The sequence below is a fragment of the Hemicordylus capensis genome, chromosome 4, assembly GCF_027244095.1.
Source record: "Hemicordylus capensis ecotype Gifberg chromosome 4, rHemCap1.1.pri, whole genome shotgun sequence".
NCBI lineage: Eukaryota > Metazoa > Chordata > Lepidosauria > Squamata > Cordylidae > Hemicordylus > Hemicordylus capensis.
The window spans coordinates 236,743,182-236,766,775 of record NC_069660.1 but is presented as its reverse complement, the minus strand read 5'-3'; the positions used below and the strand labels follow the sequence as shown (position 1 = coordinate 236,766,775).

Here is a 23,594-nt window from a genome sequence, read left to right as displayed (position 1 = left end):
GACATACAAACTAATCTTTTATGGATAAACCAGGTTTTTCCCATTATGCAAGGGGAAGAGATGATTTCCCTCTGCAGCCACCTGACACTATGTTCCTGAGAGTTTCAGGAGGTATAGGCAGAGGGAAGGAGGGAATTGCTGAAAATCACCCCTTCACACAATGGGAAAACCTAGCAAGTGCACAGCAGGTTAGTCTGGATGTTGGCCATTGTTAAAACATGTATCTAACTAGTACTAAGACGTATTAGATAGTTCTGTTTGCCTTAAGTCAGATAATCCACTAAAGAACAAGTTAAATATGCTATTAAACGTTGATCCAGGCTTCTAATGAGGAATGTGATCTTGGCTGATGTGTCTGAGAAAAGACGTTCTTTACTAGAATTTAGGGATGTGTCTGAATCATTTCAGCACCTGTTTGGAGAGGCACTGAAGCAATTCGGGCTCCTACAGCCGAAATGTGTTGGTGCAGGGCAAGGTCTACCATTAAACAGAGGCAGGCAAGTCTTACCTGTGCCTCCAGTGAGCTGCTGCTGCTGCCACCTCCACTCTGCTACCCCATCGTGGCATTGTGCAAAAACTTAACTTAAAAGCAGCTGCTGTCCTCTTTAAAATGCCACACTGATGGGATGCTGTTCCCAGCAGCTTTTGTGCAGCGTTGGCTGGAAGCTGTATCCCATCGGCGAGGTGTTTTATAGAGGACAGCAGTGTGGCTGCCAATTTAAAGTTTTTTAAGCATGACAGTGCCACAGTGGGGTGGCAGGGGATAGCGGTGGCTCACCAGAGGAGCAGGTAGGACCTGTCTGCCTCTTTTTAAAGGTACTACTCCCTGCCCCTTGGGTCATGCACGAAGCATTTCGTACACACCCCTACCAGAATTAGCAGTTTCCAGTCATTAGCAGTCGTCGTTAGCAGTCATTATTAATGCCTGGCATCCTGACTAAATGTACTAGAGGAAGTTCTGTTGAAATGTAGTAGTCCTTTAGAGTTACTCCCAAGTCATACTATTGAGTAACTTGGGATATCAACCACTGTTTTAAAAAACCAAAACTATGTCCTATAACATCAGCATATGGTGTGTATATGATTTGCTCTTAGTGGTAAAAGCTTTCAAAAACTGCAAATTCAAAGTATAAACTCCAGTTTGCTACTTAGTTGTTACAGTTTTGCTGTTTATTTATTTGCCAATGCACTCAAGGCCATTAACAATATAAAATGATGGCTTTCACTCTGAGTACAAAAAGAAATAAGCAAATTTAGGTATCTACTCTTGCATGCTGCTAAATAATGACAGTCTCCGAGATCCTTGACATTCCTAAAGACAAATTCAAGTCAGTCAGTTAGAACGAAACAATATTGCATGCACTGAATTCTTTTCATGTGTCAATTATTGTTCTTCTGTTTCCTTTTTCCTAGACACCCATGGGATACTGTAATAAAAGCTGCTATGAGAAAATATCCTAATCCCATGAACCCATCTGTAGTAGGAGTTGATGTTTTGGACCGAAGCCTTGATAATCAGGGTCGGTTGCATAGTCACCGACTACTTAGCACTGAATGGGGTCTACCAAGTATTGTAAAAGCGGTAAGCTTTTTGTAAATTGAATGGTGGGTAATGATATATTGAAGTAATAAATGAGTGGAATTTTTATAGGAAACGGATAATGGTCCATTTTGTTTTGTAACTTCTAATTACTGGGATCTATTTGATTGTTCCTATGTTTAACTGTAAACTGCTTTGATAGCCCATGTTGGGTGGTAAAGCAATTTATAAATGCCAGTGTAGTTTTATTTTTCCTTTTCAATACATGTCTTACATGCAATGCATTCAGAACAACATGCAGAACAAATGCTCACTTGTTTAAGTGGCAGCATGCACAGAGAACTTGGCACAATGGGATCCAACTGGGTCTTCTGCAATTTGCTGTATTGAAATACTTTTATCGTAAACCATTGATATTTTGCTAATTTTGGAATAGTGTGTTAGTACTTGCTCCTCTTTTTTTTTTTTTTTTAAGATTCTTGGAACAAGTAGAACTGTTACATACATTAAAGAACATTCTGTGGTAGATCCTGTCGAAAAGAAAATGGTACTCTCTTCCACTAATGTAAGTAATGTGCTTTGCTTTGGCTGGTAGGATTAGGAGAGTTGCTGACTGCTGTTCCAAAGTTATTGTTGCTTACGACAGAAAAGTCATAAGCAACAATAACTGATAAAGCAACAATAATTTGTAAGGCCAAATCTGGGATTAAGACTAGCATTTTCTGTGCATACCAGGTAGTGTTAAGATTATTTTTCAAAACTGGAATTGTTGGCACAACTTTCCCTAAAGAAAACTTCAGGGGAGCTTTAGCATATCTTGCTGTGCTACTTGAGACTTGGCTATTAGACACTTCAAGGGCAGTTCTCTTTTGGTTTAAGAGAATCTAATTATGGTCTTTACAGCTATTACCAGTGATAGTGTCTGAATCATATGAGTTTAAAATGGCAGTGGGAGAAACTAATTTTCATTTTTTTTTCTGTCTAAGATTACACTTACAAACCTTGTATCAGTTGATGAACGATTAGTCTATACGCCTCATCCTGAAGACCCTGAAAAGTACGTCCCCCTTTCTCTGTTTTTAACCTAAAATTTGGAGACATGGAGGTATCCTTTTTTATTCTACTTCTTTTTTTTCTCTCTTTGCAGAACTGTACTAACTCAAGAAGCAATTATTACAGTAAGAGGTGTTAGCCTCAGTAGTTACTTGGAATCTCTAATGGCAAGCACAATTTCCTCTAATGCTAGAAAGGTAGGTCTATGAAGTAGTCATATTGAGTCATTTTAAGGCCTAAAAGTAATATTGCTTGATTTAGTATTGACAGGCATAACCATGTACATTGTTCTGGACTCCTCAAAGAAAGAGTGGGATATAAATGCATAAATAAATAATATTGTCTGTGCTTAAACTATTGTATTATGCACATGCCCACTTGCCTCTGACAGAAACAGAGCTCAAGATGCTTTCGGCTACACATATTTCACTTAAAAGTCAAACAGTAGTCCACAAATGCAACACTATAGGGCAATAATATGAAAGAATAACTTTAAAACCCCACAAAATATTATTGGAACCAATGTTTTAGAGCAGAGAATTGTTTTTCTTCAATTTGGGAAGTAGTTTGTGGAGCTAGTTGTATATATGTAGGTTGCCCTGAGGTTCCGTAGTATCCACTACCACACTGCTAGTGGAAGTCATTTGCATGCTATCTTCTCAGTGTGTCGGAGTATCATATTTGTGTCTGTGATAGAGAAGAGAGGTAAAGTGCCTGAATAGACTATATAAATAGATTTGTGGGTCTAGTGAGGCAGCATAAACTTATATCTAGAAATTGTAACAGTTGTGTTATAGAAGCTGCAGCCTGCCTAATGGACAGATGTCAGAATCTCAGGTTAGCTGTAGGTTTCCTCCTTGAGCCAGGTGGATTTTCAAGCAGAGCTGACCTGCTTGCCCTTTTAGCACCCAAAGCGAGGGAGAGAAATAAGAACTGTGCCTACAGGAAATTGTCCAGGTCTGTAACAAATGTCTCCTACTGTGCAGTGAAACGGGTAAAGGTACATGTCCCAGTTGTACCTTGTGGAACATAACCCGATTCCTATGTAAAACAGTTCAAATGCGTGCTCTGGCTTCTTCCTTTCTGTAAGTTTTGTGGTAGGCAGTAGAAGAAAAGTAGCCTCTCCATTAAATGCTACTCTTGAGGCAATGTGTACACAAACATTCCACGTTAACATTCCAGGCTAGAAGCAGGAGGGAGTCATAAGAATGAAGGTTCTTTCAGTTTATCTGTATTGACAACATAGCTTAAGTAGCTTAAAGTGAAGCTAGGTAACTTCCCAGCAGAACTTTCATATTGGTTGGGAGCTTTGATGGCACATACCATATTGCTGTGATCTAATAGGTCTGAATCTTTTCCAGCTGCAATTCTCGGACTTGCTCTCTCAAGCTACAACATTAAGCAAGCATTAAGTCAATTAAGTTTACTGGCTGACATCTAGGCTAATGTTGCACTAGCCAAAGAAATGTCCCATGTGTGCAGTGCTCCCAGGGGCAATATTTGTCGACCTCTCCTTTCCTTTGCAGCTGCCTGGGCGAGGGTTCCACAGCCCTTGGAGACATGTTTTCAGGATGCATAGGCAACTGCAAAGGGAAGGGGAGATCAGCAAGAACCCTTCCTCGCAGACTGTTTTCCAGAATGTGCAACATTAGTCTGGATGTCAGCCACTGGGACTGACTTCTGAGTATGCATGGTTAGGATTGTATTGTAAAGCAGCAACTGAACAGCTCAGCACTGTAAAGCATATTATTGGAATCGGACTTCTTGTTTCCAGAACTGTAATCTTAAGTAAATAAATTGGGACTTACAAATAAATGTGCATCACAGTTGAACTGCAAGGGAGCGAAATGTGACTTAATCTGCTCACAACATTTCTCTATTCACAACCCTCCTTCTAAGCCCTTACGGTTCTGTGTGTCTTAAGGACCATGTGCTTCAGTCTAACTTCTATGGCAAAGAGCCACTTCACACATTACCTGATTTCTAGATGCAAGTTACCGCCCTGGAATTTGGCAACATGTGCAGTGGCTCTGAGTCTAGGGTGAAATGAATTTGGCAGAAGCATGTATGCTCATTTTTGCCATTCTTCTTGTGGCAGAATGCATGCTATGTGTGCTGTCAAAATTCTGCTTTGATGCTGTAGAAGCTTTTGCAGGGTATAAATTATCATTATTCTGGTCCAGACTCTGTCTTCTGTGAGTGGAAGAACATCTAATTGTGTAGGGATGCAGAATTGCTGCTGCTGGGAGGGATTCCTGCTGCTCTCCCATCCTATTCCTGACAGTTTCCCAACCCCGAGGAGTGGATTTTCAGGGCTGCAAGGAACTGGAGAGGGAAGGGGGATTGGTGGAAATAGCCTCTTGCCTTTGTGCAGTTGGAAGTTAGGAACATAGGAAGCTGCCATATACTGAGTCAGACCATTGGTCTATCTAGCTCAGTATTGTCTTCACAGACTGGCAGTGGCTTCTCCAAGGTTGCAGGCAGTAATCTCTCTCAGCCCTGTCTTGGAGAAACCAGGGAGGGAACTTGAAACCTTCTGCTCTTCCCAGAGTGGCTCCATCCCCCTAAGGGGAATATCTCACACTGCTCACACTTCTAGTCTCCCATTCATATGCAACCAGGGCAGAGCCTGCTTAGCTAATGGGACAAGTCATGCTTGCTACCACATGACCAGCTCTCCTATCTAAAGTTCTTCCACTTATGGAAGACAGAGTTCAGATACCATCCTTGGTCATTTTAAAATGTTGTTTGCTGCAGGCTCCTGCAATTGCAGGACTGCTTGGGGTGATGATGGAAGAAACTTGCACCATAAGTTGTAAATCTTTTCTGTGTTACTCCAGGGGTGGGATGCTATTGAGTGGACAATTCAGCATTCTGAAAGTGCTCTAAGCTAGCAGTCTCTCTCTACAGCTGCACTTTGTACTAACTAGTGGTAATTCCAGCATTTGTTATCTTGGTACATTTCAGCTGTGAGCAAATATGTGCATGTTGTGATGTAACTTTAAAAATGTGCATGTTTCGTGTATATATACACACATTGCATATAGAGGAACAATGCCCTTCTTCTTTCATATTGCAATCAGGGGCATTGGTGGGTTTCTAAATGTTTTTGACACAGGACAGTCAAGAAACTCCTAAAAACCGAATTGCATGCCATTTAATATACCCATCTTCTATTCTTGGCTCTTTCCCTTTTGAATAAGTGGGGTGCTGGTTAGAGAAGAACTGCCGCACATGAGGATAGAACAACTTGAGAGTAGGTAAAGCGATTGTTCAGGCAACCGTCTTTGTCCAAGAACTGCCATACACAGTGGTGAAATCCCTGAGGTTGATAGTGGTTCTCCTTACTGCTAGGCATGGCCTGCATCCGAGCAGTTGTTGCATATACGTTTAGAAATACCATACTGCCATTGCTTAGGCAGAGGGGTTCTTCTTGAATAGATTAGCCATGGCTTTATACCTTGTATTCAAAAGATGAAGATGTGGTGTTCTTGCTTAGGTCATCTAGATAGAGCAAGAGAGGTTGTGTGACTGCTGTTAAAATGAGCCCCATGATAGAACAGAGACAGGGCAGCAATATGGCATCACATGTCTTCTGTGCCTAGACGTCACACTGGGAGAGTGGAGGAGGAGGATGCGAAGATGACCCTGTGTGGTGTTTTTGTGTGGTAGCCCATGCATCTCCTGTCATAATTATACAGTATTGTTAGTTCATCTGTGTTTGTTTTGACTTTGCTGACTCTAGCTTTCAAGGTGGATTAAAATTTTAGGCAAGAACAAATATCCTTAAAGAGTCATGCCTGAACACCGTTGACATCAGTAAGACAAGTTAGTTGAGACTAGTTAAGTCCCACTAACTCGGGAATCCTAACTTTCTTAGGATACCATCCTGTGAATCTACTCATACTAAGTATATGTCAATGTTGCTGTAACAAAACAATGTTTTGTTTTGTTTACTCTGCCCTAGAAGGTGGCCATCTTCACAGTTCTTTTTAACAATAAAGAGTGCTTCCTACAAATCTTGAAATACATTTGACTGTCAGTCCTGAATGCAAGATCCTCATTTTCTATTTGCAGAATCCAAACATGGTATCAATATATCTTCGCATTGTCCGATACTTAAATACTTTTGGTTTTGGAGTGTGTGTGTATATATTCTGAAAAGTAGTACGCTTTCAGTTCTACCATTCAGCCTGCAAAGCTCTTCAGAGTTTAAACTTTGTACTCTTAATAGTCTCTTAAAGTAGTAACCACTGAAACTGCCCAATTTTTAACATGCATTTTGTATGCTCAGTGTATTGCCACCATATGCCTTAATATATTAAAGGTGCATGTTTGGTTGTAAATGTGCTTGCTTACTAACATGCTCTTCTAAGGTTCATCAGAAAGTATGTAAACCAATCCTCTGTCAGATCGGGTTTTTGCTAGTTCTATGTACACTGAGTCAAGGAATAATGTAGAACAGAATCAAATTTATTGTGTAAATTAACAAGTAGCTGGTCCTTGCCAGGAATGCTGTAGAACCTGGGGAATTCACAGAACTTGGTTCAAAGATGTAACTAGTTCTATGTTGGCTGTGTTTAGACTCGAATCTACTCAGACCATGTCACTTTTAGAATACAGCTCAGATCTACCTTTTCCATGCTTCAAATCCAAGAAGCTTGTACTTGGTGTTATGCTGAGATTTACTCACCGTGATTGTCCAATTCTGAATTCATGTTAAAAACTACTGAAAATTCTATTTGGCAAGGTTCACTTTTAACGTTGCAATGTATTGTTGATTAGAAACATTTGGTGCCATGTGAATTCTGCCTCTCGGCACATTGTATTATAACAGGGCTGCACAGTGCCAGCCTTCCATCTGTTTTGGGACTACAACTCCCATCATCCCCAGCCACAGTGGCCAATAGTGGGAGCTGTAGACCAACATCTGCAGGAGGGCCAAAGTTGCGCAGTACTGCAATAGGTTGGTGGTGTTTATTATTATTTTAAGCAGAGACCACTTAAACAAATAGCGTTGTATGTGAGAGCCATTTTCTGCTGGGCTGACCTCAGCTGGGACTATGCTTTTCTCAATGCTGAGTGGGCTCTTTAAGAGAGACGGAGCCCTTTCTTAATAGCTTTATGCACTGGGAAGAGCTGCACTTCCCAGCACTCTGTATGGCAGTCCGTCCACGATGGTGCAGGGACCCGAGGGCTCAATTTTCCTCCTCTGACACTGGGCAAAGCACAGCACTGTTTGGGGAGAATGGTAATCCCTGTATGGTGCCAGGGGGAATGTGCAGAAGATTCAGCTTGGGTTAAAGCTTCATACAGGCCCAATGCACAATTAGTCATGGAGCCATACTTAGGGTTGATGCGAGCCACCACTGACACCCAGGCCTTACAAAGAGCAACACTGCAATAGCTCCTTTAGTCTTACTAAATATTTTGATTCTAAATCCAGATTAAGAATTTAACAGAGTCTGGAGGTTGAAGTAGGCTGATATTGGCCCGAGACTGATTTTTTTCTTTTAAATAAACTTCTGTTGGTGTTTTGAAAAGTGTGAAGAAATTGAAGAACTTCATGCAAGTCCCACTGAAATGTATAGAGAAATGTTTGGGGGGGTTTTTTTTTGGTTATGTGTGTTTGAGGTATATCTACATCAGGCATTCCTTCTCTGCAGGACACTCTGTATATTGTAATACTGTGAGGAAGGTTGGGACCTTCTTATTCATACTTGCTGACATCCTGATTGATTCTGCATGCTTGCAGCCAATGGATGCACACTGGTGTGGCTGTGCTTCCACTTCAGCAGTGCATGTGGCTGTGTGCAGTGCGTTGTCTGCTGATCTTCTCTTCTCCCAGAAACACTGTGTGCAACCCGCAAAAATCTCCCTGAAGGTCTTGCAGGGATGCATTTCCAAGTTGCACAGACCATTTCTGGGAGAAGGCAAAAGTTGCACCTCCATACATTACCTCTTGCGATGCTGAAGCGGAAACACAGCCGCTATGGGCATGCAGCCTTCAACTGCACCCATGCAGCCGTAAGATATCAGCCACTACTTCTGTGTAAACCACTTTGAGAACTCTTTGTTGGGTCCCCAGATGTTGTTGGACTTCAGCTCCCATAATCCCCAACCAAAAGCCATTGGGGCTGGGGATTATGGGGGCTGAAGTCCAATAACATCTGGGGAGCCAAGGTTGAGAATCCCTGTCCTAGATCATCTTTTTCATAGCAAAATCCTGAGCATGGTTACTCAGAAGCAAGTCTCACTCTATTCAATGGGGCTTACTCCTTAGTAAGTGTATTTAGAATTCCAACTAGATTTCATTGTTGCATATAATGCAGTCATTAAAACCAGTAGCTTACCTACTGCACAAGGGTACATCAGCCCAGTAATGTTGCATGTATGCAAGTTGCTCAGTTGATGTTACACAAGAGTAAGCCCCTTGGAAATAGGCTTTCTCTTGTGGAACTTGCATACGTGCAACATTAGTGGACTGACATACTCTTTCACGGTAGGTCAACCACTGTCTATACAAACTTAATGTAAGTGAACTGGTAATAATGTATTACAGAATAAAAGCAACACTATAATTCAGCTTTGAAAGTAATACTCTTATTGCCTTTGTGCAGAATATAGATAGCTGATTTAAAATTCTGTGATCAGGCTTTAGTATGTAAATTTGTGTACCTGCTTATTTTTCATTGTACATTCCATTTCAATAAATTAGCCATAGGCTAAGCAATAATTGGAGACAGTTCTTGAACAAACGACCAATTACTAACTGATGTAGTTGGCTTGCCAAGAAAAGAGAAGAATATTGCCATGCTTACAAAGCAATCCTGTACTCCTCCCTTATTTGGGAATAAGCCTTATTGAACTCAATGGAACTTACTTCTGAGTAGACATGCTTAAAATTGTGCAGTGAAACATGTGATCAGAAATCTGGGGAAGCAGATGATTGGTAAAATTCTGCTTGCAACTCAGCAGGTTGATGCATACAATGAGCTAAGAGACTGCGTGCACACTGGGGTGAGTCCTGCTTAGTTAAGTGGTTTGTGTTCAGCCAGTGTCTTCCAGGGACATACAGGGTGGGTTTCAGACTTCCCTCTTGGGGTTTCTTCTTTCCTTCTGTAGAATTGATGTAGTTGGAATTTAGATTTGTTTTGAATTCTTGCAAAAATACTTTTTTTACCTGTCCTTTTATTAATTGATGGTGGTTCAGTCATCAGTGGTAAGGTAAAATTACTGGTGATAGAAAGCAAAAGATGATAAAGATGTAAAATTCTTTTGTTGGGCCTAGTCAAAAAGTTTTATTTGTTTTCTGCAAGGAAAAGTTCTACATAATTCTGAAGCTCAAAGAAGTTTTTTAAAAATCTTTATTTTGGTGAGACAGGGTATAGTATTAAGCCTTGTTTACAGTTTGTCCCAGTCTTCATTGGTGATGGAGTAATCCATTACAGATTAATAAGGTTAGAAATGTGGCTTGTACAAAATCTCTGATTACTCAGAGAAATTTTGAGACAGGGAAGGAAATTATGCTGCTTTGTGTAAAAACATCAGTTAGCCAAATCTGTATCAAGGATTAATCAAAATTTACAGATCCTTGGTAACTGCCTTATGAGAGTGATGGTTGTACTCTGCAACAGAATTAGCTTATGTTCTAGTTAATGTTTCTGGCATCATATTACAGGTCGAGAATCCTTTATCCAGACTCCCGAAATCCGGAAAGCTCCAAAATCCAGACACCACGCTGAGAAAACCAACAAACCCCGCTTGTATTTTCCACTTGGATTCTCGACCTGTAGCTTCAACCCCTGACAAAGCCCCCAATCCCAGCCCCAACTCAGCAGCTAACAGTGGCAAAACAGCAAAAAGCCCCCAAACTAAGCAGCACCCGCAACTCACAGAGAGGCAAAGCAGCACCTGTGGCTCCGTCTGCAATGGCGGTTGCCTGGCCCCTCCTCAGCTTCAGCTCCTCTTCCCTTCCCACATGGACGGGCACTTTGCTGGCGGCATATTCTAAGGGCACTTGCAGGCAGGGCAGCAGCCAAGGAGGCAAAGCAGCACCCGTGGCTCCGTCTGCAATGGCAGTTGCCTGGCCCCGCCTCAGCTCCTCTTTTCTTTCCACATGGATGGGCACTTTGCTGGCGGCATTTAAGGGCACTTGCAGGCAGAGCAGTGGCCAAGGAGGCCGGGGCTCTGTCTGCAATGGCGCTCCGAAGAGGGGAAGAGCCCTCCTTCAGGGCGGAGCCAAGCCGGTTTTGTGAATGGGATTGCACTGCCACTCACACACTTCTCAAGCCGGTCTGCAAGAGGAAAGGAGGGAAAGTGGGGAGAAGCTTGGCTGGAAGGCGGGAAGGAACTTCAGGGGTTGTTGGAGAAAAACCCCCAGTAACCTTTCATGCCCAAGATATCACATTTCTAAACATATTCTGAAATCTGGAAGAATCTGGAACACCTCTGGTCCCAAGCAGTCCAGATAAAGGATTCTTGACCTGTACTAATAAAATGTACTGTTGAAGCAGATTGTGCTTACCCTCCAATATCTGTCACTTCAGGGCTGTCCTTGTATATCACTACTAAGGAAGGGGTGACTGGAATGAATCATTGCTTAGTAGAATTTCAGTAGCACAGTATACAGAAAGTGATGCATAACCCAAGAGAGTGCAAAGCAGTTTGCTTTTGGAGCTCTTCGAGTGTCTGACAGAGGAAAGATTTAGCAGTTGAACTGTAGCACTGTATCTCTTAAGCCTACTTAGCTCTTCTCCCTTCTTTAACAGGGTCGGGAAGCCTTGGAATGGGTAATCGGCGAACTAACTTCATCAACACGAGAGAGTGTGAAGTCCGCAATGGCAGCCGCTTCAATAGAGAACTGATGAACTGTGACAGAGAACTTTATTTTTCCATTAGATTTTTCTTGCCAGGATGGATACTCCATAGTTTTTATATATTTGTTTATATGGTACAATGAAAATTATACAGGACCGAAGCTACTCCCACCCCACCTCCCTAAATTCTGAAGCCTTTGTAGGACTTATAGTAGCCACAGAGTAGACTAACCAAACAATTTATTTATTTTTATCCTCCCCCCACCCGCCCCCACATCTAGGTGCCACAGCCCAACTTTGCTCAGAGTACAGTGACCTCGAGTCCCACAGAAGTAAATGGATATTGAATTAGTGGAGCGGATTGGGGATCAGTCTACATATGTACCAAACTGTGCCTTGATAAGAGTTAGGGAATAGACTTCCTATTTTATATTGCATTTTCTTGTGCTTGATACTTAATATTTATTTATTTTTTAAAAAAGTGCAGCTGCAGTCCTCGTGAAGGACATAATTGGTACAAATGCACTGGAGATCTTGTCAGTCTTGAATGGCTAATGAAATGGAGTGGGAAGAGGAAATTACAGTACCGGAGGCTGACAGACTGCTTAATTTTGCTGCAGTAGAACCTCCCACTGTGTCGTCAGTGGAGACATAGAAGTCTTGCAGAAGGCATCACTCAAATGGGGGCTAGCTGTGCAATAGTGGTCCTTTGTAGACGGTGCTTTTTCAGCATAGCCCTCACATCTTTTGTTTGGTTGCACTGCTGAAATGCAGTCTGAACAAAGCACACCAGTACTTTACCTCCTAGTATTTATACACAAACCACTGATAAAAGATGTAGAAGTAATCGGTATGGTGGCGTAAGATGGCTTGAATCTTTTTTTTTAATTCATTAGGTAACTTTATATATATCAATAGTCACTCTGATTGCTTGTGTGAAGCCAGCTGATACCTCAGTGGGAAGTCTTGGGAACCTATTTTCTATCTACAGTTTAATTCTAACTAAGGCTTGAATACATTTGGAGTACCTTGGTTGCTTAGCTTACTTCCCACAAAATCTGACCAGGTTGGAAAGGGATTTATGGCCCAAACGGCATTTCACATCTCGTGTAGCTGATCAGTTTCTTGGAAGTGTGTCCTTCATGGCAGGAGAGAGCATGATGTTGTGAATCTGTTTGCCCTTCTTGCAGAACCGACAAGCTTTACCAAGCCAGTTTTAACTTATTATTCCAGTAGACCTTGCTTCCAAATAACATGCTCTGAGTAGTTCAGTTTGAAGTTGCTGAGGACAAATGGAGCACTTTATTTACTAGTTTAAGGTGCCTTATAGCCCTAGATACTTCACACAGAAGACAAGATAAAAATAGGAGGAATCAGCAAAGTAAAACTTTTATTATAGTGTAGTAGTTTTAAATTATTCTAAGAAGCTCAAATAGCTTAATGTAATTTCATAAGCAGTTTTATATTTTGCACAATTTAAAAGTTTTAACTGAATTTATTCCGTTCACCATTGATTGAAAACTTGGCCTCTGGAAACTTCTGTATAATAGAAAGTTAGAGCCACCTTTAAATAATTTGATTTAATGTTCAAGAATTCTGAAACAGGCTTTTTTCTTTTCATTTATTGCTAGAAACATAGAAAAGAAATTACAATGGAAACCATTTGAAAAGATTAAAAAAAAACCCATCTTACTTGATCAGGCAGACAATTTAGGTTCTCACTCCAGATGGTTGTCTTTCTCTCTTGATCATACATTAGGAGAGAGAGATCTTATTCATTTAAGATGTCTCCAGCTTTCTATTCTTGTTAGCGTTGGGTGGCAGGGGAGAGGGAAATCTAAAATACTGACAAAGCATGAATAATATCCAAATTCACCATAATTTTCTTATGTTGGCACAATGATGTACTAAGATAATATGGAAACAATGAATTGCTATTCCCCCCTCTTCTTTTCTCCCACAAGTTCAACATTTAAGATTTCGAAACACGATATGTATTTTATCGACATGAAAGAGTACTTGAATGCAGAAACAAAAGCACACTTTGTTCTAGAATATTTTGCTAAGGAAAAGTTCTACTATTAGAAAATAGTTTAGTGTAGAGTGGCAAATGCTCTAACTTTGAAGGGTGTCATTTCTATCACTCAAGGGGTAACGTAGTTGTGATGTTGGATATCGCTATATCTAAAATCTGTCATGAGTCCATGTATGTACACAGAGTAACCAACTTTCTTCCACACACAGATGTTAACTTTTCCTTTCACCATCTCTCTCAGTGCAAGGTTATTCTTTTTCATGTGCACATACTGTTTCTGTTGTCTTCACCAAGAAATAATTGTAGTCCTTTAGTTCCTGTTCCTGCCTTCTAAAGGTGATTGTACTTGCTCCTTTGTTCATTATGCTGTATGACTCTTAACTTCACAAATTCAGTGAGTCAGCTTCTTGTTTGGTGATTTATTGTGCTCTCTAAAGCTTTAGTAGAACAGTAATTTGCTTTGGGAGTCCATCACCACCTTCTCCTGGACAGGCAGGCGTGAATGTGAAAGGGTAGGGCAAGTCTGGTTGTCTATTTGTTCTGTTCCAAAAGGCTCCATTATTTTTAAAGCCTTTCATGAAACTTGTCTACTAAACTGACCACAGTCCTGCCAAGTCTTATACCAGCCTGTCACAGACTTTTAACAGGACATAGAAAAATATTGCATTTTCATTCCTAAGCTGAAATCCTGTATTCTCTTTATGCATGGTGCTCTATGGAAGAGGGAAGTAAGGGCAAAAACTTTGGTGTTTTCCCATCCACCCTTGTTGCTTCTTGTGCACTAGTGAGATTAATATACATGACTTCAGTAAAGGGTAATTCTGCCAGTTGCAGCAGCATTCTCTACGAGACCCTTAATGTGTGTGCCAATTTGAATTTCTCTGATCTCAGTGTAATAGTTGTGCAGCAAGGAGAAAACAGCAAGTATGCCTTATGCTATTTCACTGTAGCTGTCTCTTCATGTCACATTGGTATGAAAGGGAGAGGGTCAGTCTTTATCAGATAGCAGTGAGCTTTAAAACAGATCCCGCATAAGGTTTTTATCAGTCACCATTGTAACTGAAGCTATATGTACGTTTAAAAGAGAGAATTGAGATTTCCCCACACAAAGCTCAGCTTTCACTAATATAACATATCTGCATTTGTGGGAAATGTGGGTGCTTTAGACCCCATCATAAGTTTCTGTGTGCCATTATTTAAATGTTTAGGACCACACTTTAAGCCCCCTGTGCTCCTCCCACTGTTCTTGCTACACTGGTAGTGCCTCTGTTCAAATGAAGACAATGTTTCTGTGCCTTTCAATAGCTCTGTAAAGGATGGTGGTGTGACAAATGAAGCTTCTTCGGCAGGGATGAGGAGAGTTAAATCAGTGCAAATTGGGTCTTCTGCACAACTATTATAGGTACAGGAGTCCTGGTCAGCCTGCCTAAGCAAAAAAAGTCTTGCTTTCAGAATGATTGTTTATATGGGAAGCAACTTCTAACACATTTCATTTGGCTTTGGTGTATGTTCCATTCAATGAAGAGATGCTGGGCTGGAGGATGGCAATGTTGCTCCTAAAAGAATGTAGCAAAGGTAGTAAGACAGACTTGGCAAATAAATGCCTGCAGAAGTGTTTCTCTTCCTGTATTGCTGTTCTTTCAGTCACCTATATCTAAACTGTAAGCTTTTCAGAACAGAAAATCTAATTTTTAATCTGAATACTATGAACATCTGGGACTATAAATAACGACCTAACAAATACCAAATTGTCTTGTTTTTCTTTAAAGTTAAGCTAAAGGGTTACTTTTGCTTGAATTGTTAAATGGGATAATCATATAATACAAAGTCATGGACACTAAAAATAGCATCAAGAAGCCTAGCAGGTGGCATCCTGGAACTAACCAACCCATAATCTCAGTTGAGAGGCTTATGACCACATCTGTGCACTCAGCTGTGATGAACTATTGGGCCAAGCCAGAAATGTGGTGTTTCGATAGCTGGGGTTTTGAGGAGATTCTGTTCATTTGTTACTAAGACCAGTATATCTACAAAGGAATGTATTCTTTTTCCATGAGCACTGCTTACCTTTTTCTTCAACGAACCCAGGTGCAGGAAGTAATACTTCCTGTATCTGGGATCTTTGAAGAAAAAAGCTCTGGGCATTTATGCTAGCTTTCTGCTATGTTTAGACTACCTGAATACATTTGCTGGTAGTCCAGTACAGCAAAGGAAGATGAGGGTTTCATTTTAATCCTTCAGCCAAAAATACAACTAAAAATACAACTTATAACAATCTGTGACGTCTGTCCTAATATTTGGTAAACCCACCCACCTGCACTCTTTTCAGTGGGACTTGCTTCGAGGTAAGCAAGCTTAGGGCTGGTGAGTGAGAGAGACTGTGACTGCACGTGCAAAAGTACACACACAGCCCATTCACAGTAACAGGATTCATTTCTGCTATTAGACTTAAAAATGTAATGAAGCTATCAATGCAACTTTGAAGTTTTTTATTAAAGCATAAACAAACTGCATGTCAGTATTACATTACATGAAAACAAGCAGAAAAATTCTATTGGCTTTTTCAATTTTAATTTGCAAATGGCTACTCTGATGCATCAGAAGCCATACAAAAGGCATGCACAGTGACATCACATAGGAGGGAGGTATTACAAAATTAACTTTTTGTGCTTCATTTTTAAAAAAGAACTATTAAGCTGTTCCTGAATTATGGGAATGCACTTCACGCATACTAAAGAAAACTTTACTTGACCCAGGTCCCACTGAGACAAATTCCCTTTTTTGAAATATAGGTATTAGTTGCACAGTTAGTTGTTAGATGGAAGAGCTGTTGATATGTACTGGCTCAAAGCCTTCTTTCAAGGAGCTCAGACTGTCGTCATGGGTGTCATTTTATTGTAACAATCCTAAAAAGTAGGTTAGCTTGAGCAATCATGTTTTGCCCAAGGCCACCTAGTGAACTGTATGGCTGAAGAGGTTAGAACAGAATTGCCCATGTACAATACCAATACTCTATCCACATAACATTTCTAAGCTAAAATCCACCCCCGCCCCCATACACACGAGTGGACAGGTATTGTCCACCGAGTCTGTAGGACAGTTACATTCTAAAAATGTCCTTTTCTTATCACAAGCTTACAAACATCATAAGTCATTGCTTCCCTTCTGCTGCCAACATGTACCTAAAATATAGGAGCAGACTAAAAGGCAAGCATGGAACATAACAGGATAGTATTTTGTCATCATCGAGGTTATTGTTTCTTCAACAGGGAACAAACAGGCTTATCTACGACCGCTACCTACTGCATTCCCATGAGTAGTTTAGGTATGCACAATGGGACAAGCCACTGGGGCAAAAGAGTAAGTGGTTCTAGTAACTGTAAACCAATATCTTGATTACTATGAACACGTCACTAGCTACTTTAACTGCATTATATGTTTAATTCAGTTTTTGCTATGTTCCAGTTCTATTCAAATTTACAATGCTGTAAAAATTACACAGAAAGTTACTGTACTTGATTCCGCTCATACTTTCAGAAATCATATGCAATATAATTTTATTACAGTCCAGACTAGAAATCATATGTGCTATGAAGCTTTTAACCGTTGCCCAATCCCTAACTTTGTATATAAGCAGAAAAATTTCTACATATTTAACCTACTTTGAATTTTCTATAGAAATGGAAACTATACTGTTATATTCCTAAAATATTATTGTTCCTAGGAAAAATGTATAGTTTTGTTGGGAATTTATCTATAGAATAGTGCAAAACAAATTTTGCTCAAGAGCTGCATTATAATAGAAGTGTACCATTTCAGTAGAGCACCCAACAAGCGACCAAGGATCGGAATGTGCATCACCAAATGTATTCATCTGGTTCAGCAGGGACCAGATGAACATTAAGACACACATATACTTCAGGTACATATGTGAATTTTGCTAGTTGGATAAGGCTGTCAATGTATTTACACATTCTCCAAGCTGTGGCAGTGGGAAGGAATAGTTGGGATCCAAAAATCTATGAGGTTGGCTATGTTCAGTGGGATTTTTGTTTTCCTTTTGAACAGCAGACTACCATGCCCTCTCACATACTGCTTTTGAAAAACCACTTCAGTTTTAAAAGGTTTCCTAGATAGTCAATGGCACTGCAGTTGAAAAAAACACAAATTCAACTTGCTGTCTCTAATATGTAGAATTAATTGCATAATTCTTTGAATCTCAGCCCAGCCTTTCCTCTCCTTTGAAAATCTTGAGAGAATCATGAAAAAAAATCATACCAAACAAACAGTATGGCAAACTCAAGTCCTTTAGGAGTCAAATGTACATCATAGACAATCCTGTTTCTGTTATTACTGAATATGAAACATGTCACCTTGTAATGTGAAAGAGAGACACATTAAAGATTTCCTAAGAACATGTACACCGTACAAAGCTCAAATCATTGAGTGCTGCAGTCTGTGTGGAGATGTACTGTTAAGTATACAGTATATGGTCAACATTAATATATGGTTTCAATTAATTTGATGACATTATGGAACCTTCAGAGTACTGAAAAACAAGTGTTTGAATCTAAACTAACAAGTCATTTTTCTGAAGTATAATTTATTATTAATTAAAACATTTAGATCCTGTCAGTCCCGTGAGGGTCTCCCACCAAAATGTTTAATATACACAATATAAAATAAGTAAACTAATAGAATGAACTGTGTGAACTATGGCCAATTAATAGTCATCATAACAGTGTGTGGGGGGCGACACAAAGCAAACTAAAAGTCTAGCAAAATATAAATGTTTTGACAACTTGCCAGGATGGTATCAAACGGGGCAGTTGGACTTCTGACCTATCCATTTGATAGCATCCTGCCAAGCTGGGAGCTCAACTTAGAAGGCCCTGTCCTGTTTCAACTTATTGTGAACATAGGAATTAAATTCAACAATACTAACATTTCATTCTCATAAACCAGAAACAGGTTTGCATTTTGAGTATTTTCAAGATTCCTTATCATATATGCCTCAGAAGAGACTGCTTATCTATAACTACCAGTGTAGTCCAGTTTGCTAAAAATCTTGGATTTGGCCCCAATACAACTGAGCACCAGATTGTAGTTTCATACTGAGGAATCAGAGAGAAAGAGACACTAAGTTAAATTTGCAAGCAAGTTGGGGATGGAGAAGATGAGGTTATATGACAATTAAAATATCTGTGCTACTAGAAAGTATTTGTACAAGTATTTGTGCTAGTAAGTATGCAAATATTAGAGCATCTTTTGCTCAACCCCTGTATGATGTCACCATTTCACAAATAAGATTTAAATCACAAATGAAAACATTCCTATGCACAAACCTGCTGGATTAAGCTAGGCTGACAAAAGCAATCCTTAGAAGTTAAAACGAGCTGGTTTTGAATAGCAAAATAAATATGCAGTCAATTAATAACCATAGCGGAAGAACTTTATGAATGGGAGGATGATGACAATGGACAGAAGAAAGGCAAAATAAGTGGGAGAAAATTACATGTGCATTTCCCCCCTGTTCTTTAAGCCTTTCTACAACAGAGAAAACTTATTCCATTCATTCTCTGTCAGCATTTATACTACAGTGCAATGAATATAGGTGGAAGGTAGTTATTGCAGAGACTAAAGATTCAGCACAACTAATGTGTGCTAAGGAAGGCAGTTAACTTACCTGCCCATTTTTCAAATTGAGGTATGAAAGCATTTTTGGTAAACCAACATTTTTCTGATCTTTGCCTAAATGTTGGCCATATTATTCAATGCTTAAGTTTCAATTGAATATGTGATGCTTTTTTATTGCTATTCTACAAATGTTGACATTTTTTGTTCCTTTCATGCAGCCCAAATACTAAAATAACTTCATTAGTTTTCTTTAGCAAACTAAAAGGAGTAACAAATCATATTATCTTAGTAAAACCAAGTATTTTAATATTCTATTTTTACAATAATTTAACAAATTATTAACACAGACAAAGGCTATGACAGAAAGGCATTTTATTTCCCCTAAATAATTCATGTTTAAATAAAGGATTTCAATAAAACAAAAAGAATAAAGCAACAGTGTTACCATGGATGCATAAGAGCTTAGGTTTTCTACACATCAAGTTGTAACAGAGACTCTCTTGCTACCTTTGACAGGTGGTTTGGAATTTCCCACAAATATTTCCATGTACAAAAAAGAGCATTGCACGGGATGCAGGTCTTCTACTATACACTTTGGACACATCCTAGATGTATTAATAATTAGAAAAATAAAAGCATTAATTCTCGTGGTGGCAAGTTTACTTCCTTTCTCCTTGGCAAACTTGATTAAACATGACTATGAATGTGAATTTCCATATTTTAAACCTATACTGTAATAATAACACATAACAGTTGGGCTCATTTTTAGTTTTTATTAAAAAATTTCCCACTCTTTATGAGGAGGTTGATTCCCACCACAGAGTGGCTGCCTTTGAAACTTATATTATACATATTTACAAGGTATTCTGACACTGATAAGAGCATGCAAGTAGGGCACCAAGAGGCTTTCACACTAAGGGCAGCTTTCTGAGGTATGCAGAGACAGAGGGTATGTCCTCAATACTTGGAACACATTTGGGATATTAATGGCAAAGTGATATGAACATACATCACTCAGCCAAGGAGGCAGGCTCCCTCAGGCTTCAAAATGAAGACAAGCAGCAACTTCCCAAAGCCTGCTGAATTGTCTTTTTGCCCAACTGAGTAATGGCTGGCATATTTAAAGTTCCTCGCACCTGCCCTCCAAAAGATGACAGACAGGGAGGAAGGAAAAAAGGGAAGAGCACTTGGAAAGAGACTCTAGAACAATGGAAGTTCTTATATAATTAGCATTATATAAAGTTAGTGGCTGAGAATGGTGGCACATGTTGGAAGAGACTGAAAGGACTCATGCTGCCTGGGTGGAGGGTAGGCTTTCTCCATACACGTAGGTAGTCTCTACTAATGTCATAATATCTGTTCAAAACAATCTCAGAAACTCATCCCACAACTTGAGAGACTGGTCAAAAAATGCCCATTCCCTCTTTGGCTCTATAGGAGCACAAAAGTAAAATGTGTACAATACTCACAGAACAGCTTGCGTAATGTAAAAAGGATTGGGATGATGGGGAAAAGTGAGTTCCAGGCTGCGTTGGAAAATCCCTTTGGATATTTCTCAAGGAAACTGCCTAGATCCCTGTTTATGTTATGCTTAAATTCAAGTTGTAAAGGGCTCAGTCTGAGGAACTAGAACAGGGTGACTGCATAGAATAAAGGCAAGATGCAAGAAGCTTGGAAAGATGGGATGTTGCTAATGCCTCATTTTCATTGCACATAAATAATACAAACAGTTGCTGAAGCCTTCATGGGCTATAAGGGGAACCCTTGCTTTATACCATAATATTCTTGTGAAATCTGGAAGTAAAAAGTACAAAATAATCTAAGCTTTCAGCCAATTTTTTTCCAAATGTATGCCAAAGAGAAACTAAGGCCTAACTTTCACATTACTTCTTGATGCAAACATTTCATTTGTGTTGGCATTCACTGTCACAACAAACTTTTAAAATCACATACCCCATGTGAGTATGTTTAAAACCAAATAATAATCAGGCAAATTTGATAGGATAAAATTACCTTGCGATTTTGCCATGTGAAGAAATAACAGGAAAAAATAGAACTATGCCATTTCAATTGCAATTCTTAAAACATTAATTTTCCAACAGTAGGTTCAGTCAAGGACCACAGAAGTCAAAGGGTAGAGCTGAACTACATAACAATGAGTTTGAGTTCAACAAAAGCAATTGTTCTCTTTAAGGCTCTACCTACACTACAAATCCAAACTGATTTTAAATTATTGTGGAATTTGTGGACTTCCCCCATGGTATTAGGATTCCTTACAATAGTTCTCAGTCTTTCAAAGAGTACTATTTTTCAAGCTATGAGAGAGTACCACTATATATTAGGTCTCTAATGCAGAGAAGGCCTGCAGTCTGCAACCCAGTTACAGTGGAGTAGTCTCACTGTCTTGAATGAATTGCTTAAGAGTAACTGAAACGGAGACTGCATCCTTAGAATCCAAACACTGGAGCTGGCATAACTATCTAAATATCTGCTAGAGTAACCTGTCCTAAGGTCAGGCTACTACTGTATTTGCCCAAATAGATGACAACTCCCTTTAAAAATAGAAGTTAAATACAGGTTATGCATGTATTTACCTGAAAGGAAGAGGAATTTCCTTCTGACAAGCCCTCCCCCCACCCCCAATTTATAACATCAAAGAACTTGGGTGGGCGGCCTAGTCTTGGGTTCAGGTAAATACAGTAATCTATTGTGGTAGTAGTCTCCCTTTGCCACTAAGGTTTGAGGTTTTTTAAAAATATACAGATTAGTTTCTCAACTATCCTTAAATGGATGTATGATAAGAGATTGAATTTAAGCAGATACTGCCAACTTTCAAAGTGTACTGAGATATCATATCAGCCAACAATATGAAAATGTAAATACAAAGAACTTTAGCCTCCCTATCACATATTCTATTTTGATATTAAATATGGGTCTAGCTATTAAAAACCTGATGGAAGAGTTCGTGTCCACCAGATCTTTGCAAATATTTATAACTGGGTTGTTATAAATATAAAAATAACCCAACACCATATTCTACACTAAGCTCCAGTTTTGTTTAAATTTAAAAATCTGAATATAAAAGAGTGCAAAAATGAGATGTTCGGTAATATTATTGGAGCTCCAAAATAGCAAGACAGTGCTTCTTCAAACTTGTTAAAAAAGAAAACAAAAAACCTCTTAATCTGAGACACTGCTGTCTCAAATATTTGCAGGGTATAAAATTATTCTACAGCCAAGATACAAACCCCTGCAAAAATGGGGTTTATATTAGATATGCTTCCAGACTCTTAGTTATAGCAGTCTTATGTGTTCCACTATAATACAAATATACACATTATTACCGACTTTCCCAGGATTGTTGCCAAGAGAATGTTCTTTACTAAAAAACCTCATTAAAATTAAAAAGTTGCACTTATCTTGCATCTTCCCCATAAAGACTATGATTTTGCTTATTACTAAAAGCTACAGCTACTACTACAACATTCAGAATACATTCAAGATAGGGAAGAAATTACTGTAACCTAGACAGAACACAACAATCATTACACTGAGTTTAGAACAGCAGCTGACGGGAAACAGTTACCTATTCTGTAAATGAGTAAGCTTCTAGCTTATTTGATATTTTATGCTTGAACCCAGACATCAGATAGTTTGGACGTAACTATTCTGAGCACATCAGCTCTTATGCTATATGATAAGGCATTAAGAGCCATGGTCTTCATCTATTTATTGTGTGGGGCGGCGTGGCAGAGAATGAAATATAAATTACTTTAGTTGGTAGCACATGCTGTACTAACACTATCACCTGTTTTAGATCTGGTTCTTTAAGTATGTATTTCATCCATCTTAAGCGGGTGTATGTGAGAGTGTGTGTGCAAAAAAAATAAAAAAATTAAAAGGCTTTCATTATACTTTACTCCCATACAAAAAGGCAACACTTCCTAATTGTCGTCGTCTTTTTTTTTTGGCCAGTACAAACAAATGTATTGGCTGACCTGCTGCATAGCCTAATTTCTGAGTTTTTCTGCAAGTTATGGAGTGGCAGCAACAGTGACCTAATGCAAATGTAAGCTGTAAGGGAGAACCAAGGAAAGACAGACAATCTGGTTTCAGCGAGTTCTCTCAGGACTTCATGAAGACAAAGCAAAGAGAAAGGCACAAGGCTCAGATCTCATTGATAGTCCTCTCAGAAGGGCAGTACTCAGAGGTGCCTGGGGACGACATGTAGAATGATTGGGTTTTCCTTTTTAATCTGGCTCGCTTGTTAGCCAGGGAGAGGCTGCGGCGGCTTGAATTAATGATTTCCGAAATGAACTTTTTGCAGTCCACACACACCTCCATGGTGCTCCAGTCCTCCATTAACTCTTTTGGAAACAGTGCTTCCTCATCAGACTTATCTACAGATTTGGACTTTGAGGACAATCTGAAAGCAAAAGAACAATTCTGTTCTTATTAGCATATTTTATCTTTCCAATTGTATTCAAGAGTACACTTCTAAATATGAAAC

At 39.4% G+C, this 23,594-nt stretch overlaps 2 protein-coding genes across 12 annotated transcripts in view; one reads left to right on the top strand and one right to left on the bottom strand.

Moving 5' to 3' along the window:
- PRELID3A (PRELI domain containing 3A) overlaps nt 1–23,594 on the top strand; it is a 30,232-nt gene that overhangs the window by 4,254 nt on the left and 2,384 nt on the right. For 3 of the 6 annotated variants that reach the window (XM_053245029.1, XM_053245034.1, XM_053245033.1), the window contains exons 2-6: nt 1,414–1,582; nt 2,016–2,105; nt 2,527–2,597; nt 2,688–2,790; nt 11,365–15,188. In XM_053245029.1, coding sequence (XP_053101004.1) covers nt 1,414–1,582; nt 2,016–2,105; nt 2,527–2,597; nt 2,688–2,790; nt 11,365–11,460 — 529 coding nt within the window. In that variant the 3' untranslated portion in view covers nt 11,461–15,188. Of the gene's footprint in view, nt 1–92; nt 189–1,413; nt 1,583–2,015; nt 2,106–2,526; nt 2,598–2,687; nt 2,791–5,433; nt 5,526–11,364; nt 15,189–23,594 lie in introns of those variants that run through there. The other 3 variants (XM_053245031.1, XM_053245035.1, XM_053245030.1) reach the window with 3 other exon arrangements.
- Nucleotides 15,922–23,594, bottom strand: part of SPIRE1 (spire type actin nucleation factor 1) — a 151,051-nt gene continuing 143,378 nt past the window's right edge. For all 6 annotated transcript variants that reach the window (XM_053245019.1, XM_053245016.1, XM_053245017.1 and 3 more), the window contains one exon: nt 15,922–23,510. In XM_053245019.1, the coding sequence (XP_053100994.1) occupies nt 23,252–23,510 (259 nt within the window). In that variant the 3' untranslated portion in view covers nt 15,922–23,251. The remainder of the gene's footprint in view (nt 23,511–23,594) is intronic.